General features: G+C 36.0%; 1 protein-coding gene across 1 annotated transcript in view; it reads left to right on the top strand.

The window, feature by feature from the left end:
- The window catches only part of RNF213 (ring finger protein 213), a 176,242-nt gene extending 159,572 nt beyond the window's left edge, over positions 1-16,670 (top strand). Inside the window, exons 62-68 of the mRNA XM_051995424.1 lie at positions 503-683; positions 965-1,166; positions 1,391-1,468; positions 2,357-2,551; positions 4,099-4,188; positions 4,312-4,493; positions 14,729-16,670. Of these exons, the coding sequence (XP_051851384.1) occupies positions 503-683; positions 965-1,166; positions 1,391-1,468; positions 2,357-2,551; positions 4,099-4,188; positions 4,312-4,493; positions 14,729-14,882 (1,082 nt within the window). The 3' untranslated portion in view covers positions 14,883-16,670. The remainder of the gene's footprint in view (positions 1-502; positions 684-964; positions 1,167-1,390; positions 1,469-2,356; positions 2,552-4,098; positions 4,189-4,311; positions 4,494-14,728) is intronic.
- The last annotated feature ends 656 nt before the right edge of the window (positions 16,671-17,326 follow it).

The raw sequence follows: 17,326 nt of genomic DNA, 5'->3' as shown, positions 1-17,326 counted from the left end.
TTGAAGTAATACATCTAAAAATCTCTGGACCTCTTTAGAAGATATCACTTTGAGTTAGAAGTCTAGAAAACAAACTGAAAGCAATTTGAGATCCATTATCTAATGTGTTCCAAATTCATTGTGGGAAGAAAATCACAGGATCATAGTTTAGAGTTAGAAGGGACTTTAGAGGTCATTAAATTCAAGTCGTTTCCCCTCCCTGCCTTCTTTCTTTTTATAGATGAAGAAATTGAAACCTAGAAAGGGTTCAGTGACTTGCCCAAAGTCACACAGGTTCCATTAAATTGAGGTTTTCAGATTCCAAATCAATTGTTCTGCTAGAGTGCTATAGCTACAGCTTAAATGAGAAAAACTAAATAAAATTCCTCAAGACAAGCAGACTATTTCTAAGTCTGTAGGCTCAGTTTTTAAAAGTATAGTGTCTTCCCTTCCAGGAACTGCAGCATGGGTGAACTCATTAAAGTTGTTGACTCTTCTCTAAGACTATCCTTCTTTATCAAAGGTGAAATTAAGCTACCTAAAGAATACTGCAATGCTGACTTGAGTCTAGAAAATGAGTTTGAGATTCTTCTTCCCCGTCGACGAGGCCTGGGTCTTTGTTCTACTGCTTTGGTCAGCTACTTGATTGCTCTTCATAATGACTTGGTCTATACAGTGAGAAAATACACCAATGAAAACAGTAGGTAGGTGTATAACTTGTGAGAAATGTCATTATTCTGTTTATTCACAGGCCCCACCTCCCCACCGTAAGTGAAGTTCCCTTGTGAGAGAAGACAGATTGTATTATAATTTCTTTCAACTCTACTTATTTGCCTCTTTACCATGCCCAGAAATTTAACTTTTTTAAATTATAAAGACGCTAAAAAGACTTTTTAATCTTCCAAATCATAGCAGACACATTTCTTGGTCGTCAGTCATTAAATAGTGAGGTAATGGGTGAGGATTGTGTGTTTTTTTCTTTCAGTTATTCTATTAACTCTTCTGAGGTGACTGACTTGCATGTCATCAGCTATGAAGTGGAGCGAGACTTGACCCCATTAATTTTGTCCAACTGCCAATATAGTGTGGAGAAAGGTAGAGAAACTTTACAGCAATTTGACCTAGAGAAGATTCAGAGACAAGTAACTAGCCGATTCCTCCAAGGAAAACCACTTCTTACCCTACAGGTAAATGAAATGCTTGACTTTATTCTGGGTCTTAATTTCCACAGGTTGTTTGACTAAATATAGAAGCTATGCAGTAGCATTTAGTGTCATACTTGGTGTCATACTGACATACCAGTGCTGAAAAGTATAAATTTTAGCATCCCTCCCTATAAAGAATAGGATCTGTCACTTGATTGTCATCTCCATCATTAATATTTAGTATATTCTTTCCTTTCTCTACTTAGGGACTACCCACTCTGGTCTACAGACATGACCGGAATTATGAACATATTTTCATGGACATCAAGAACAAGATGCCTCAGGTAATACTATTACTATTAGAAATAATACTTTAATACTATATATTATATAGCACTTTACTTCTTAGTATATTTGCATTTTTATTTCAGTTTGTATCATTAAACCTGGGAAGAGCAGATTTTATTTCCTTTATTTTACAACAGAATCTTAGAAAAATAAAGGTACTTACTTTAGGTCTTTACAATGGGTGCCCTTTCCAAAGGTCCAGTGGATCATATTTAAACAAACAAAAAACCCAGAAACTCTCTTCTTTGTTAATCAAAGCCTTTTACCTGATTAATATTTGCAACGTCAGGCCTATCATGCTTTTGCCTACCATGTAAAAAACATTTATAACCCAGTACTTCAATAAGGATCTGCAGATCTTAATATGGATATTTCCTCCAATGATACAGATCAAAGCCTTTCCATGTTTTAGTAGATGATTTTAAGAGTTGATAGGGTCAAAAAAATTCATCATCTTGTGCCCAACACCTCCAAACTTATGTAGGCTTGTTCATCAGTGGCAGATTAAGTCTCATATTGGTTCTGTAAATAAAATAACTACTATTTGTATAGTGCTTTGAGGTTTGCAAAGGACTCAAAACTTTCCCAACTGAGCCAAATTTGTCAGAGGCTGGACACTGCTAGCACAGCATTTGAGAATACTGGGTCACCGCCATGGCACAATGAGGCATTGAAACAGTTCCTCAGAGTAGCAATGTCATATATATTGATGGGAAAGGATTCATTAATATCCTACTGCTTTGAATTTTGTATACTATTCTTGGGCTTCCTTGTGTAATGTCTATCCCAAGTTAACAATTTAGTGGGATGAGGATGTTAGGGATCAATATTATGCATCAGAAACAAGAGACCAACTAAATCCTGCTATTTGTTCTTTTTTCTAGAAATCTCTCCCCAATTCAGCCATTGGTACCATCAGTGGGCAGCTACAGTCTTATAGTGATGCCTGTGAGGCACTCTCTGTTGCAGAGATCACTTTGGGATTTCTGAGCACAGCTGGGGGGGACCCTGAAATGCACCTAAATGTGTACATCCAAGACATCTTGCAGATGCATAGTCAAACAGCTCCTGTGTTAAAGGTAAGTTTTAGACTTAGGCTTGGTTGTCCTAAACCCAACCTAGCAAAAGTGTTTCCTATCACATGTTCCACCTTAAACCAAGAGTCCCCCCAGAACATACAGAGGAGGACAGACCCCATCTATAGTAATTGTTTTATAGAGTCTTACCCCCCCTGTGTATATAGAAGTATAGAATGTATAGAAAACAGATCTTGTAGTTAGTTCTGTTGGAGTTAGAGAAGATAGAAAGTCACACTGGGATATAATTGAATATTATGTTTAGTAAGTTTTTTCAGTGACCTGTAATGTGTTTGCTATAGGGAACTCCCAATGATGAAACTCTCCATCCATGCAGATCAGTATATGCTCTGCAATTTAAAGAGTTTTAGGAAATTGCTTGAGATTGAGAGTGAGTTGCCTAGAGTCACAAGATTATTATTATGTGCTAGAGGCAGGATTTAAATGTAGGGTTTCTGATATTAAGGCCAGCTGTCTAGCCATAATACCACATTGCCTCCTAAAGGTATATTAATGTGATACAAATGGAAGCTATGAGTGCTAAGAGGACTTGTCATAAAGGAAATCTTTTGTCAGAATCTGTGAGATTCGTCAATGAAATCTTCTTGGAAGGAGGTAGTCTTCTTGCAAGTTCTTGAACTTGGCATTTGACTTCCTAAATCTCTATCTATAATTACCTATAAATACCCATTTCTATGTCTTAAGAATCTTGTTCATCTTGTTCTTACCACTTCTTGGTAAGGAAGTGATAGACTGCAAATAACAGAATGAAAATATATACTTTCATTTGGGAGCATCACAACAGAAGTTTATTTTATTTAACTATTTTTGTTAGAAAGTAGTAATTTTATTTGAGGGGAGGGTGGATGGGTAGTTCTAATGAGGGGTGAAAAGAAAAGAATTAAAAGAAAAGAGCATCAATACAACATTTTTAAATGTTTAGGAGTTCAGAAGGGGACACAAGATATTGATACTACTACATATAACTTACATATAGTTAAATGGAACAACTTTTTTAAAGCAAATTTGGAATTTTATGTATAATCTCAATTTTCTGTTCTTTTTGTATGGAAATATCTGTGTATGTTTATTTCCTACTTAATTTTTTTAAAAAAGGCATCCTTTGCTATTGTTAAAGTTTAGCACAGACACCACCTCCTATGAGAAATATTTTCAGATTGCCTCAGTTGTGAAGTGATCTTTCCCTCCTCAAATAATCAGTATTTATCTGTTTATATGTTGTATCACCTAGAGGAACAAACTCCTTGAGGATAGGGGCTACTTTTCATTTTGTCTTTGTGTCCTCTGTACCTAGTACAATGCTTTGCACACAACAGAGCCTTGTCAAGTATTTCTTAGGTTGGTTTTGAGCCAAGTTTTAAAGGAGTGGGAGGTTAGAGTATGACATTCTGGCTCTGGGTAGATGGATAGTGAGAAAGAGGCAAGATGTGTGGTTGAGGAGAAGCAGATAAATGTGACAATATTTAGGAATACTTGAAATGAAATTATGATGAATGGTCCTTCAATTTTTCAACATTTTTCTTTTCTAGGCTTTAAGTAGGTGTCAATTAAAGCACACTATAGCTCTGTGGCAATTTCTTTCTGCTCACAAATCTGAACAGCTCCTAAGACTTAGAAAAGTAAGTAAATTATCTTATCTGCTTGGGTCATTTCAAGGTTTATTTCAAAATGGATAAAGTTTCACCCTACTTTTCTTCTCCCTATTCATTTTAAACTTTTCATTTGTCTCCATTGAATTTTAGGATCCATTTGGAGAAATCAGTGCAGCATACAAAGATGATCTTAGTGCTGAGAATGCTAAACTTCTCAACACTTTCTTAAATCAGACTGGGCTTGAAACCTTTTTGCTGGAACTCCATGAAATGATCCTTTTGAAGTTGAAACACACTCAGACTGAGGGGGAGAACTTTAACCCTAAGTGGAGGTATGACTTGACTTTTTGTCCTACTATCATGCCTTTTTCTTTTTTTTTTTTTTAATGTAATAATTACATTATATTGACACTCGTTTCTGTTCCGATTTTTTTCCCCCTCCCTCCCTCCACCCCCTCCCCTAGATGGCAAGCAGTCCTTTATATGTTGGATATGTTGCAGTATATCCTAGATACAATATATGTTTGCAGAACCGAACAGTTCTCTTGTTGCGTAGGGAGAATTGGATTCAGAAGGTATAAATAATCCGGGAAGAAAAACAAAAATGCAGATAGTTTACATTCGTTTCCCAGTGTTCTTTCTTTGGGTGTAGCTGCTTTTGTCCATCATTTATCAATTGAAACTCAGATCTCTTTGTCAAAGAAATCCACTTCCATCAAAATATGTCCTCATACAATATCGTTGTCGAAGTGTATAATGATCTCCTGGTTCTGCTCATTTCACTTAGCATCAGTTCATATCATGCCTTTTTCTCTTGGAATTATCTCCAGTTTTTTCTTTATTTGATTGCATGTTGTTTCCCCTATTAGAATGTAAATACCTTGAGGACAAGGACTGTCTTTTTGCTATTTTTTATTGTCTTTTTTTTTTCTCTTGTCATATTCTTTATATCTCTAATTGAATGAGCACATTATTTTTTTGTTTTGTTTTGTTTTATAGCTTTTTATTTACAAGATATATGCTTGGGTAATTTTTCAGCACTAACCCTTGCAAAACCTTCTGTTCCAACTTTTCCCTTTTTTTCCCCCATCCCCTCCCCTAGATGGCAGGTAGACCAATACATATTAAATATGTCAAAGTATATGTTAAATACAATATTTGTATAAATATCCACACAGTTATTTTGCTGCACAAGAAAAATCGGACTTAGAAATAAGGTAAAAATAACCTGAGAAGGAAATCAGAAATGCAAGCAGAAAAAACAGAGGGAGTGGAAATGCTATATTGTGGTTCATACTCAATTCCCATAGTTTTTTCTCTGGGTATAGCTGGTTCTCTTCATTAATGAGCAAGTGGAACTGATTTGGTTCATCTCATTGTTGAAGAGAGCCATGTCCATCAGAATTGATCATCATATAGTATTGTTGTTGAAGTATATAATGATCTCTTGGTCCTGATCATTTCACTCAGCATCAGTTTATGTAAGTCTCTCCAGGCCTTTCTGAAATCATCCTGCTGGTCATTTCTTACAGAACAATAATTGAATCAGCACATCGTAGACACTTATTGTTTACTGACATGAGAGAAAGGAAAAAAGCACCTGATCCAGTAATTGGTGGCTTTACTTCTTGATACCCCAGGCTTGACTTGTAATTATAGTATTATAGCCTAGGGCTTCATTTACTTTAAAAGTCATAGATTATACTTTATACATGACATGTTGCCTCTAGTAATTCACAAAATTAATGGTAATTCTGTATATTAACATACTTGGAATATATTCCTAATTTGTAAGGGTGGATGTTAGATTGGATAATCTTTAAGATTCTTTTCAGCACAGAATTCCCAAAATTCTTTGGAGCTTGTTGAATGTTTTTATTATTTAGCATTATAATCAGGAGCCTATATTCTGCAGTCCTATAAGCCACAAAACAGAGCACAAAAGTATTATTTGCAGAATAGGTAGTGAAAAGACAGATATGATCATCTAATTCTGCTTATAGTATTTCTTTAACACTTCTCAGGATTCATAATTTTTATATCTTTCTTCCTATGGATTGCAGCTCATTCTTGTTCAGTTCTTTCCATAAGTTCTCTATAAAGGACCTATCCAACATGCTAGAGGCTTTCTCTTGGATAATTTAAGATTGTATTTCTTCCAGGATGACACTGGGCTATCTGCATTTTATTTCTCTCTTTTCTTATACAATTGACCCCACTTCTTTTCTGATCATACTTTTCTAGTTTCATCTATAACAAGAATGTCAATATTGAGATGATTCTGGGAAGATGACAGAGTAGGTGTAAAAATTCCAAGCTCTCTAGATTTTGCAGGGCAAACATAGGTGAATGGAAAAACAAATAAAATCAAGGACAGGATAGGGTTCCTCCTAAGACAAAGCAAGAAGACCCAAAGAAAGACCTCAGAACTGATCTTTAACACAAATGAAATGTAAATACCTCTGGCTAGCTCCAAAGAAACAGCAAGCTTGGAGCCCTGGGACTAGCTGGGTTGGAAATAGCCTCATCTAAACCACAGGAACTTTTACCTAGGAGACAGCCTTGAAATTGGAGGGCTGGGTGAGTCTGATTCCAGGAAGACTAAGTGAACCTTTCTTAATAAGGAATGCAGGCCAGGCTGCAGAGATGCAACCCTGGGTAAGAAGGAACCAGCACACCTGGTGATGGCAGAAACAATAGGTCAGGGATAGTGCTGACTGTGGACACTTGTGGGGGATGGGGGTGGGGTGTGTGTGGAGCTCTTAGTATGGGGTTCCAGATCAGAGGGAAGAATTGAGGCACTATCCCCCCCTTCACAACCCAATATTAGAGGTGGTTATACTGATAAATGTTAAAAAAAAAAAAAATGACTAGGCAAAGGAGAAAGAACTCACCTATAGAAACTTACTATGGGAATAGGGAAGACTGGGGTTCATTCTCAGAAGATGATACTGAAATTAAAAAAAAAAAAAAGCCTCTCTTACCCCCAAAAAATGATATTAAATGGCTACCTGCCCAGAAAGAATTCATTCATAGAAGAACTCAAAAAAACCTTTAAAAACCAAATGAGAGAGATTTTTTTGAGGGGGGAAGGGAGAGAGGAGGGAGAAGAACCATCTAAGAAAAACAAGAAGATTGTGAAAAGAAAGTCAACCAATATAAAGAATGAAAAAATAGGAGAGAATATAGAACATAAAAGAAAGAGATCAGATTAGATCAAGAACAAGAATTGGAATATCTGAAAGCTGTGACCAAAAAAAGAACCTGATAAAGTAGAAGAAATACTCAAAGAAGATTGTCCTGAGGGGAAAGTAGAAATAGAAAAAATCCACAGATCACCACCTTAAAGAGATCCTACAAGGAAAACATATAGGAACATTAAGGCTAACTTTTGAATCCCCCCCTCTCCCCCCAATCAAACAGAAAATTTTATAAGAGGAAAAAAAAAGGAAACTCAATTCAAATATGCTGGTGCTACAATTAGAATTGACCAACATTTGTCAGCAAGTACCATAAAATACCTCATGTCCTGGAATATTATAATTGACAATCAAAAGAAATAAACCTGCAATCAAAAATATATGCAGCAAAATTAAGCATAATATTGAATGGGACAAAAATGAACATTCAGCAAATGCACAGATTTTCAAGATTTTGGCTTTTTTTATATAAATCTTTATTTTCAAAATACATGCATAGATAATTTTTACCATTCACCCTTGAGAAACCTTGTGTTCCAAATTTTTTTCTCTCTCCCTTCCCCCCAACTCCCTCCCCTAGATGGCAAGTAATCTAATATATGTAAAACATGTATAATTTTTCTATACTCTACAATTACAAGAAAAAACCAGATCAAAAAGGGAAAAATAAGAAAAGAAAATGCAAGCAAACAACAACAAAAAAAGTCTAAATATTATGTTGTGATCCACACCTAGTACCCACAGTCCTCTCTATGGGTGTAGATGGCTCTCTTCATCACAAGACCATTGAAACTAGCCTGAATCTTCTTACTATTGAAAAGAGTCACATCCTTCAGAATTGATCATCGTATAATCTTGCTATTAATGTGTACAATGCTCTCCTGGTTCTACTCACTTCACATAGCACTAGTTGTAAATCTCTCCAAGTCTCTCTGAAATCATCCTGTTAATCATTCAAGATTTTGTCTTAACCAAACCTGAACTCAGTAGAAAATTTAACATATAAGAACCAGCATCAAAAACTAATTTCAAGGGACTCAAAAAGGACAAAACTGTTTTATATGTGGAAATATAAACCATATGTCTAAGATTGATTTCAGTAATTGGGTGTTTTAAAAGAAATATTGGGCAGGTTGGATATGATCTGACTCTAAAAAGCAAAATTGCCATAATAATTATGTATTATATATGAGATGCAGAGGAAAAACCTGACACAAAAGCATGGGGGAGGAGGGCTGGTAGTTCTAAAAAACCTATTCACATTGAGAATGGGTTAAATAGGGAAATATATGCGTGTGTGTGTGTGTGTATATACATGAAGGATATATAGCATCTCCTAAATCTGTAACAAAATAGGGTGGAAATAAGATAGGATGAGGAAGCGTGTATAGTTTTATGGCAGTGGGACAAGGTATGTAGATTAATGGGGAAGGAATAAAAGGGAAGGAAAGAGTGGCATAGGATAGAAAGGGGTACAAAAGGGTGTTTAGATTAATGGGAGTGGGATAATTAGATTAAAGGAAAAAGGATAAAGTGGGAGGGAAAGAATGGGGGGAGAAGATAAGGGAGAGATCCATAGGTGGAGGGAGATAAAGTAGGAGCAAAGTAAGTTGAGGAGTAGCCTTAAGAAATTAAAAACTAGCTTTTGAGATGGGGAGGATGAAAGAAGAAAAAAGAATAGGGTAAAAAGTGCTCAGCAGAAAATTAAAAAAAAAAATCTAAAAGGAAGCAAAGAAAAGATGGACAGCCATGAATATAATGTGTTCTATTTTTATATATACTTTCTTGAAATAAAAATGTATTGGTACATATTTTGAATTCTTCCTGATGTTCCACTGGGCACATGACAATGTTTTTGTTTTGTTTGTTCTTATTTTGTATTTAGTTTAAATATTTTTTTTTAAAAAGAGTATCAGAATTGATATGGTTCTGTTCCTCTATTTCTACTAACTTATTGGTCACTGGACAAAGCTCTCATATTTAGATTCTAAACAGTTAAAATATTTATAGATATTCTGAATTTAAAAGCATGAAGTTTTTAAATATGCTTTCACCCTTTTTCCTTCATCTCCACTAGAAATCTGTAAAATGATTGCCATCATGAAATTTTGTTTTGTCAATTGCTGAGGGGTTTTTTTTTTTGACATATAATAATTTAAAGTTTATCAAATATTATGGGCGCCACCTGCTAATGGCTGCCAGGGATCTAATTCTGAGCAGCAGAATAGATCCCTTCATGTGAGAGGATGATAACAATACAAGGAGACTGAGAAGCCATTGCATTCTTTGACCTCTGTGAATCATTGGAGGCAAACTGTGGGGGCTTTTGGAAAATTGATCTGCCCCTTCACACTTAGGTGTGGTCCTTAACAGACAAGACTTTAACATACATTATCTTGCTTGATTCTCACAAGACCAGGAGACATGTGCTTTTATTAGTTTTAGTTTACATTTGAGGAAACATGGTCACATAGCTAATAAATGTTTGGGGCAAGATTCAAACCCCCAAATTCTTGATTCCAGGTATAACACTATTTACAATGCCATGGCCTGGTAGTCAATCTGACTTTGACTAGTCTGATCCTTAAAATGCAGAGTTAATCACTGGAATTTTTTTTTCTTTTATAATTGTAGTAAGTTAATTTTTAAATGGAAAAACCATGGGAGAGATTAAGGGGGAAAAAAAAAACAATAGAAAAAAGTGAACATAGGATGAGTTAATTTACATTCAGTCTCCTTAGTTCTTTTCTGGATGCAGATGGCATTTTCTGCTCAAAGTCTATTTGGGATTGCTTTGGATCACTGAACCACTTAGAACCAAGCCTTTCATAGTTGATCATTGTTTTATTCTTGCTGTTATTGTATACAGCATATTCCTGGTTCTGCTTGTTTCAACATCAGTTCATGTAAATTTTTCCAGGCCTTTCTGTATTCAGCTTGCTCATCATTTTATATAGATCACTAACGATCAATTACTTTCATGTATCATAACTTATTCTGCCATTTCCCAATTGTTGGGCATCCACTCGCTTTCCAATTCTTTGATAACACAAAAAAAGCTTCTACAAACATTTTTGCATATGTATCCTTTTCCCTTCTTTATGATTTCCTTGGGATACAGACCCAGTAATGACACTGCTGAGTCAAAAGGTATGCACAGTTTTGTAGCCCTTTGGGTATGATGTGATTAGGGAACCAAATGATGCGGTTAGTGGCAGTGCAGAGAGTTGAGGTGTGAGAATCCCTTTCTGGTTGGCGCAGGTTCAGTGTGAAAGAATTCATGAACCCATAAAGTTTGATTGGCAAAAGGGAAGTTTTATTGGCATGAAACGTTAGTCCTGGCAGAGAAATAAAGGTCCTAGCAGAGAAATCCTGGCAGAGAGATAAACAGAGGTGTTAACACTGAGAAGAGAATATCTTAACAGTGGACAAGGGTCCTGACAGGCAGCTATGCCAAGGAGAGAGAGGTTCCTTGACAAGGCATGGTCCTGTTTTGGGACTCTGCAAATTATAAGTTTAAAATTGTCCTTTTTAAAAAATAAGATATTTTATAAGAGATTCCTTCAATATTGTCACTGCCCCCAGATCTAGATTTCTAGTTGAATAAGATTACTTAAGTTCCAGATAAATTGGAATTGTCCTGGACTAATTTTCAACCCAGTAGAGAGTGCAGCTAGTTAATAGAGAATATAACTAGTCCCACCAAGATAACAAAACGAAGCCACTTTATCTTGATTCTCTGAAGTATGCCTCAACCAGAGAGTTTCTCAAAAGTTGAAGGAGAGTTTCAAGAGTTCACCCATGGCTTCTCCCCCAAAGTCAGAGAACAGTTTCAGGGTTACCCCAATCAGGTATAGTTCCAGATTACTCTTCAGAATGGTTGGATCATATCACAACTTCACTGGAACATTTCTATTTTGGTACAACCTACCAGAGCTTACACTCTGATGATAGACATAATCTTTATTTTTTATCTTTTTTGAAATATATTTTTATTTATTTCATCAAATATTTCCCAATTACATGTAAAAAAATTTTAAATTCATTTCTAAAAAATACCAAATCCCACATTCTTTCCCTTTTTCCTATCCTCCCTCCCTCCTTGAAAAGGCAAGTGGTTTAATATCGATTATAAATTTGAAATCAATTATACATTTGAAATCATACTCAATATATTTGCACATTAGCCACACTACACCAGAATACAGAGGAAAAATAAAACAAAAATAAAAAAGGTTTTTAAAAAGTGTGCTTCTATCTGCATTCACAATTCATCAGTTCAGGATGGAGCCAAAGGCAGAGAATAAAACAGACATTGCCTGAGCTCTTCCTGGCTTCCATCAGAATCACCACTAGAGCAAGCCTCAGAAGGGATTTAGGAGTGACAGAATCCACAAACATTTTTAGTGTAATAATTTTCCAATTTAATATATCTTGGAAGGACTTCAGGAAAAGTCTGTCTCAATTGGGTAAGGGGCAATGTGGCTCAGCTCAGGAGTGGTGTGGGGAAGTTCAGTGTAGGGAAGCCCAGTGCAGGGAGGCCCAGCATAGGAAAGTCGTGGGAAGCTCTTAGTCAAAATACAGTAATCTTGGTTACTCTGTCCTGCTTCAGAAGGCCACATCAGCCAGACCAGCTGTGAGATCTCCAATACAACCACAGAAGGCAAATTGTGAGGTCCTGAACTCCAGTATAACAGATAGGACTTGGTCAAACCATTCAGCGCAGTGAGAAAACTTGTAGTGTCAGCACCAGTACAGTCAGTGAAAAACTTCTGTTGTCCTGCAGAGGAAACTCAGGACAATCTCTCCTGTGCCCTAAGAGCAGACCTCGACCCTTAAAAATAAGCAAAAAGAACACTGACCATAGAGAGCTACTATGAAGACAGGAAAGACCAGAACACAAATTAAGAAGAGGATAGCAAATGTAAAATGCATGCAGATGAAGCCTCAAAAGGAAATATGAACTGATCTCCAGTTTAAAAGGCTCTTTTAGAAGAGTTTAAAAAGAATCTAAAAAGAGAGAAGAAAAATGGACAAAAGAAATGAAAGAATTGGCAGGAGAGTTATGAAAACTTGGAAGAAAAAGCTAACAGTTTGGAATAGGAAAAACTGATACTAAAGAAAATATCTCCTTTAAAAATAAATTTGATGGGGGCAGGTAGGTGGTGCAGTGAATAGTGCATCAGCCCTTAAGTCAGGAGGACCTGAGTTCAAATGTGGTCTCAGACACTTAACACTTCCTAGCTATGTGACACAGGGTAAGTCTTAATCTCAATTGCCCCAGCCAAAAAAATAAATAAATAAAAAATAAATTTTGGTGAAATTAGAGGGGTGTGGTATTCTTTTTTAATATAATAGTTCTCTCTGAGCAGGTTTCTCGGGAAGGTTTTCTGGAGGCAGCCTTAGTTTCAGTTCAAAGTAATAATCACTCCAAATGCAGCCAGCTGATAAAATGTAAACGTTTATATTCTCCTTTCTTGGGCTCTGGTAGCTTTCTTAGAGGCCCCAGCTTTCCTTGGTTTCCAGAGCTCTTGTTGCTAATCTTTTTGCCTCTAGCTCAACTCAATGTCTCCAACCAGCACCAAGGTGAAAGTTGGAATGAATCTGACTCCACTTCTGAGAGTGCGCTTTTTCTGAACTGACTCTGACTGGCTCACTGAAGCTATATTTATGCTGGGTGTAAAAGGTTGACTCCTCCTCCAAAAGAGTGGGATTATGGGATCTGAGAGTAGGATTATGGGTTTCTGGCTTGTGAATCTCATACTGAATACTGATTTGTGAATCTCCCAAAAGTGTCAACTCCAATGAGTACTTAAATACATTAGTGAGCCAGCAAGATTTGCTAAGTGCCATGCTAAATTAGGCAACTGACATCACTTTGTAAGGTGTGAACCAATAAGCATTGTATCAATTCCATTGAGTTAACACTAGGATTCTAACATCTCCCTTGTTTCAAGTTGAGTTAACACTAAGATTCTAAAAGAGGGGGGAAAAAAACCTCAAAAAAATTAGAACTGGCCAAATTGCAAAGGGAGGTTAAAAAAAAAAAGGTAATTGTTTATACAAAAACTTTTCAATTTATATAATCAAAATTTTCTCTTTTGTGATCAATAATGATCTCTAGTTCTTCTTTGATCATAAATTCCTCCCTCTTCCACAGGTCTGAGAGGTAAACTGTCCTATGCTCTTCCAATTTATTTATATCATTCTTTATGCCTAGGTCATGAACCCATTTTAACCTTATCTTGGTGTACGGTGTTAAGTGTGGATCAATGGCTAGTTTCTGCCATATTAATTTCCAATTTTCCCAGCAATTTTTGTCAAATATTGAGTTCTTATTCCAAAAACTGGGGTCTTTGGATTTGTCAAACACTAGATTATTAAAGTTATTGGCTGTTTTGTCCTTTGAACCTAACCTATTCCATTGATCAACTAGTCTATTTCTTAGCCAATACCAAATGATTTTGATAACCGCTGGGGGGAAAAAAAAAGGTAATTGAAGAAAATAATTCAGAATCAATAAATTCTCTCTTTGGAGTTAGATAGATTTTTTTCATAATGAGTCTTTGGAATTCAGGCATAGTCTTTAATATCTAGAGACACCCCATAATCAAAGGAAGGCACAGAATCAAGTTTTTGTAGAGAACTTTGTAAAAATACCTGCAGTATTGGAGAGCCAAATAAACCCCACAGAAATCCATGCTGTGAATCATTTTTATCAACCTTGCTAAGTCTTTTTGGATTGAGGCTTTATTATGTGAAGATCACATATTTCCAGAATCACATTAAAATGGCTCCCACTGATTTCATCATATAAGATTTTATGAGACTTGTTTGGCACTTTCATATTTTATATTGATGGTGTTTATATAAAAAGCATCTAACCTTATACATACACAAATGTTCATCTTTTCAAGCTCTTAACAGGAGTACAGGGAAAAGTGCAGATAAAAGTGCCATATACTTTGAATACAAAATTATCTTTGCTGGCTTATAGGACTGTAGCATACAGATTCCCTTATTAGAACATTTACCCTCCGCTGCCCCCCATTAAATTACTAGAAGAATCTGCAACCAATGAATTTCAAACATTCATTATCTATGTAGCAAGCATTTAATTGCTGGGAATACAAAAAAATGCAGAAAACATCTCTCTACCAGGGAGTTTATTATCTACTGAAGGTGTTTACTATTATTCTCCTTTCACCTTAGCATCAAGCAGGATGCCTAGTCTATTAGTAGATATTTAATAAAGTTCTATAGAATTGAATTGAAAGCTTAGTAATTTCTTCTGAACTATTTGCAAGGCCATTTAAAAAGTCTTTCTCTCTCTCTCTCTTTTTTTTTTTTTTTTATCTATCTTCCAGCTTAAGAGAGACACTGGTGAGTTACATGGAAACCAAGGAGAGTGAAATCCCTTCAGAAATGGAATCTCAATTCCCAGAAGAGATTCTTCTCTCCAATTGCATTGCTGTATGGAAAGCTGCTGCTAGCCTTAAACAGGATCGAAGACTTACATAGACCTCTTTTTGTAGTACTATCTTTGGAAGAGACTTTTGGGAAAAGGGCAAACTCCCTTTTGTCTCCCTTCTCTAGGAAGTGATTTTTGTTGTAAGACAATTTGTTGTCTCTATGAGTGCTTGGAAGAGAAAGTTGTCACAGCAGTAAATTCAGAACCAAGTTGTGCTACATAAGTTTGCAACCTTCAAAGCTCTGGGAGCTAAGCTTTTTGGGAATGTGTATGTTCCAAAACTCTACTCACATCCACTTATGAGCAGTGTTCCCAGGGAAATCTGAATTCAGAATGACTTGAAACTGGAAATAAGCCATCTTCCGTGACATTCTGGAGCAGACAGGTTGCAGCATGGCTTGGCAGTTTTGTATTGATGAATAAGGTATTATACCTCTGGCCCTAATTTTAACCTATCTGTAAAGCACACACCCACCAGTTCAGACCTCAGCCTCCCTCAACTACCACACACCCCAGCAATTGTCCTTTTTTAGCTCATTTCCCCATTTCAAGATATTTTATCTGCACTCACAAAAGAAATTTTTTCTTATTTCTCTGGAGTTTCTGACTCCTCTACCACTTATCTAATTTACAGAATGAGTCTGTTTATTTCCTCATTGTCTTCTTGCAAATGCAAAACAATTCATAATGTTTTGTGAGTGCCTTAAGATTAAACAAAATCTTAACCAAACCTCCAGAAATAAAAATATAGCCAAGTTCAAATCGGTAGTGGCCAAAAATGAAAGCATAACCTTGGATCATGGTCGAGTTGGTTTGAGTCCCTGTGGATAATTAATTTTCTGGCAACTGTGTCAAATGAATTCAGTATAGAAGCCTAAACTTCCATTAAATGCAACCTCTTTGGGTATTAGTTCTCTTGCTTTAGTTGAGAGAATGTACCAAATCAGCTGGAGTTTGCAAAGAAGAAAGAAAAAGACAATTAAATTAGCCCTGATGTTGTGCTGCTTTCTTTATCTGAGCTTTCTTCCCTAATTCCAATTTCTAGCAGTTCAAGGATGTATTTGCAATATTGAAATTAAGGTTCTGAGTGGAGTCAATGGCAAATGTGCACTTTTAAAAGTAATGTTCTAGTTAAGTTCAGGTCCTGAAGTAGCCAAAATATTCCAATAAATTTAATAATATATATCTTCAATAACAGCGGAAAGAAATTTGCAGAAGGAACACCAATTTTAATTCCTTTTCTAATTTTCATTGCTATAACACTGTCTTAAGGGTATTTGAACAACTGGGTGCTCAAAATACTCAGTAAAGTAATAGTAATCTGTTTGGAAGCCCTTAGCCACCTACTGATCTAACAATGCCAAGACTATATAACAGTATCTCTAATTTCCCACTGGATGTATTATTTTAACTTAACTTTGGGGTGGAAACCACCTTAATACCTCAATTAAAATAGAATTCATTTTAGTTCTTCAGGCCACAACTAGTATCCCAACCTGGTTTCAGTTTCTTAGCTTGGTGCTGTCCCTATCTGTACCTGTACCATGCCTTAGCTGCAGCCATTTGTTTACAGGTGTCAGGTAGGAGCCTGAGTAATGTTGTTGCACTGAAGACCATTTTTGTTGGATCCCCCTCCTACCCCTTCTGATTTTTCTGAAGGACTTTTCTATGAAGGGTTGTATTTTTTTTTTATTATTATTATTCCAAAGCCTTAATTGTCCTGCCCAGCTTAGTCATGATGTATGTACAAAAGTGCTCTTGACCTAGCACATGGCAGAAACAGACTTTATTGTAATTGTTATTCCTGCTTTAATAAACCTGATTTTTTTTTTTTTTTTTTTTTTGCTGTTAAGATTCCTTCTCATTTGGAGCTGAGCGTCTCAGTGGCAAATGGAAAGTAACTAAAATTCTTGGGAATACTCCAATTTTTAGTGGAAAATTCCTTGGAGATGAGTGAGTGAGAGAATCTGCTAGCCATGTTGGGAATAGCAACTGAAATGACCCATAAAATTTTCCCCTCCATTAAAAATGAAGAAAGGCAGCAGGTTATAGGGAAAATTAGCCAAGGACTCAGAATCAAAAACTCTGCTTGAATCTTGGCTCTGCCATTAACTTCCTGAATGGTTTTGAACATGCTACTACTTTTCTGTTTCCTTATTTATAAAGTGGGGTGGATATATTAAAGACAGTCGCTAAGATTCCTTCTAGGCTCTGAATCATTTGATTCCCACAGAACTTGTTCTACCTTTCACATAAAAATTTTAAAATGCTGTTGGGATTTGCCATTCCTCAGATCTCCAAAAGAAAAGTCTGAAGATGAGAGTCAATGACGGTATAGTGGAAATTCCTTTTGACTAAAATCTAAACCTAAATCTTCCATGTGGAGTACAATCAGGCTCAATATGTGATGCTTATTAGTCAACAAGCATTGTTTTCTGTCTTAAAGTGTACTACAAGTTCTATGGGCATAAATATGAAAAACAAAACATTCTCA

This window comes from Antechinus flavipes, chromosome 4, assembly GCF_016432865.1.
Source record: "Antechinus flavipes isolate AdamAnt ecotype Samford, QLD, Australia chromosome 4, AdamAnt_v2, whole genome shotgun sequence".
Classification (NCBI taxonomy): Eukaryota; Metazoa; Chordata; class Mammalia; order Dasyuromorphia; family Dasyuridae; genus Antechinus; species Antechinus flavipes.
The sequence above is the reverse complement of the archived record's forward strand: the minus strand, read 5'-3'. Positions and strand labels throughout refer to the sequence as shown.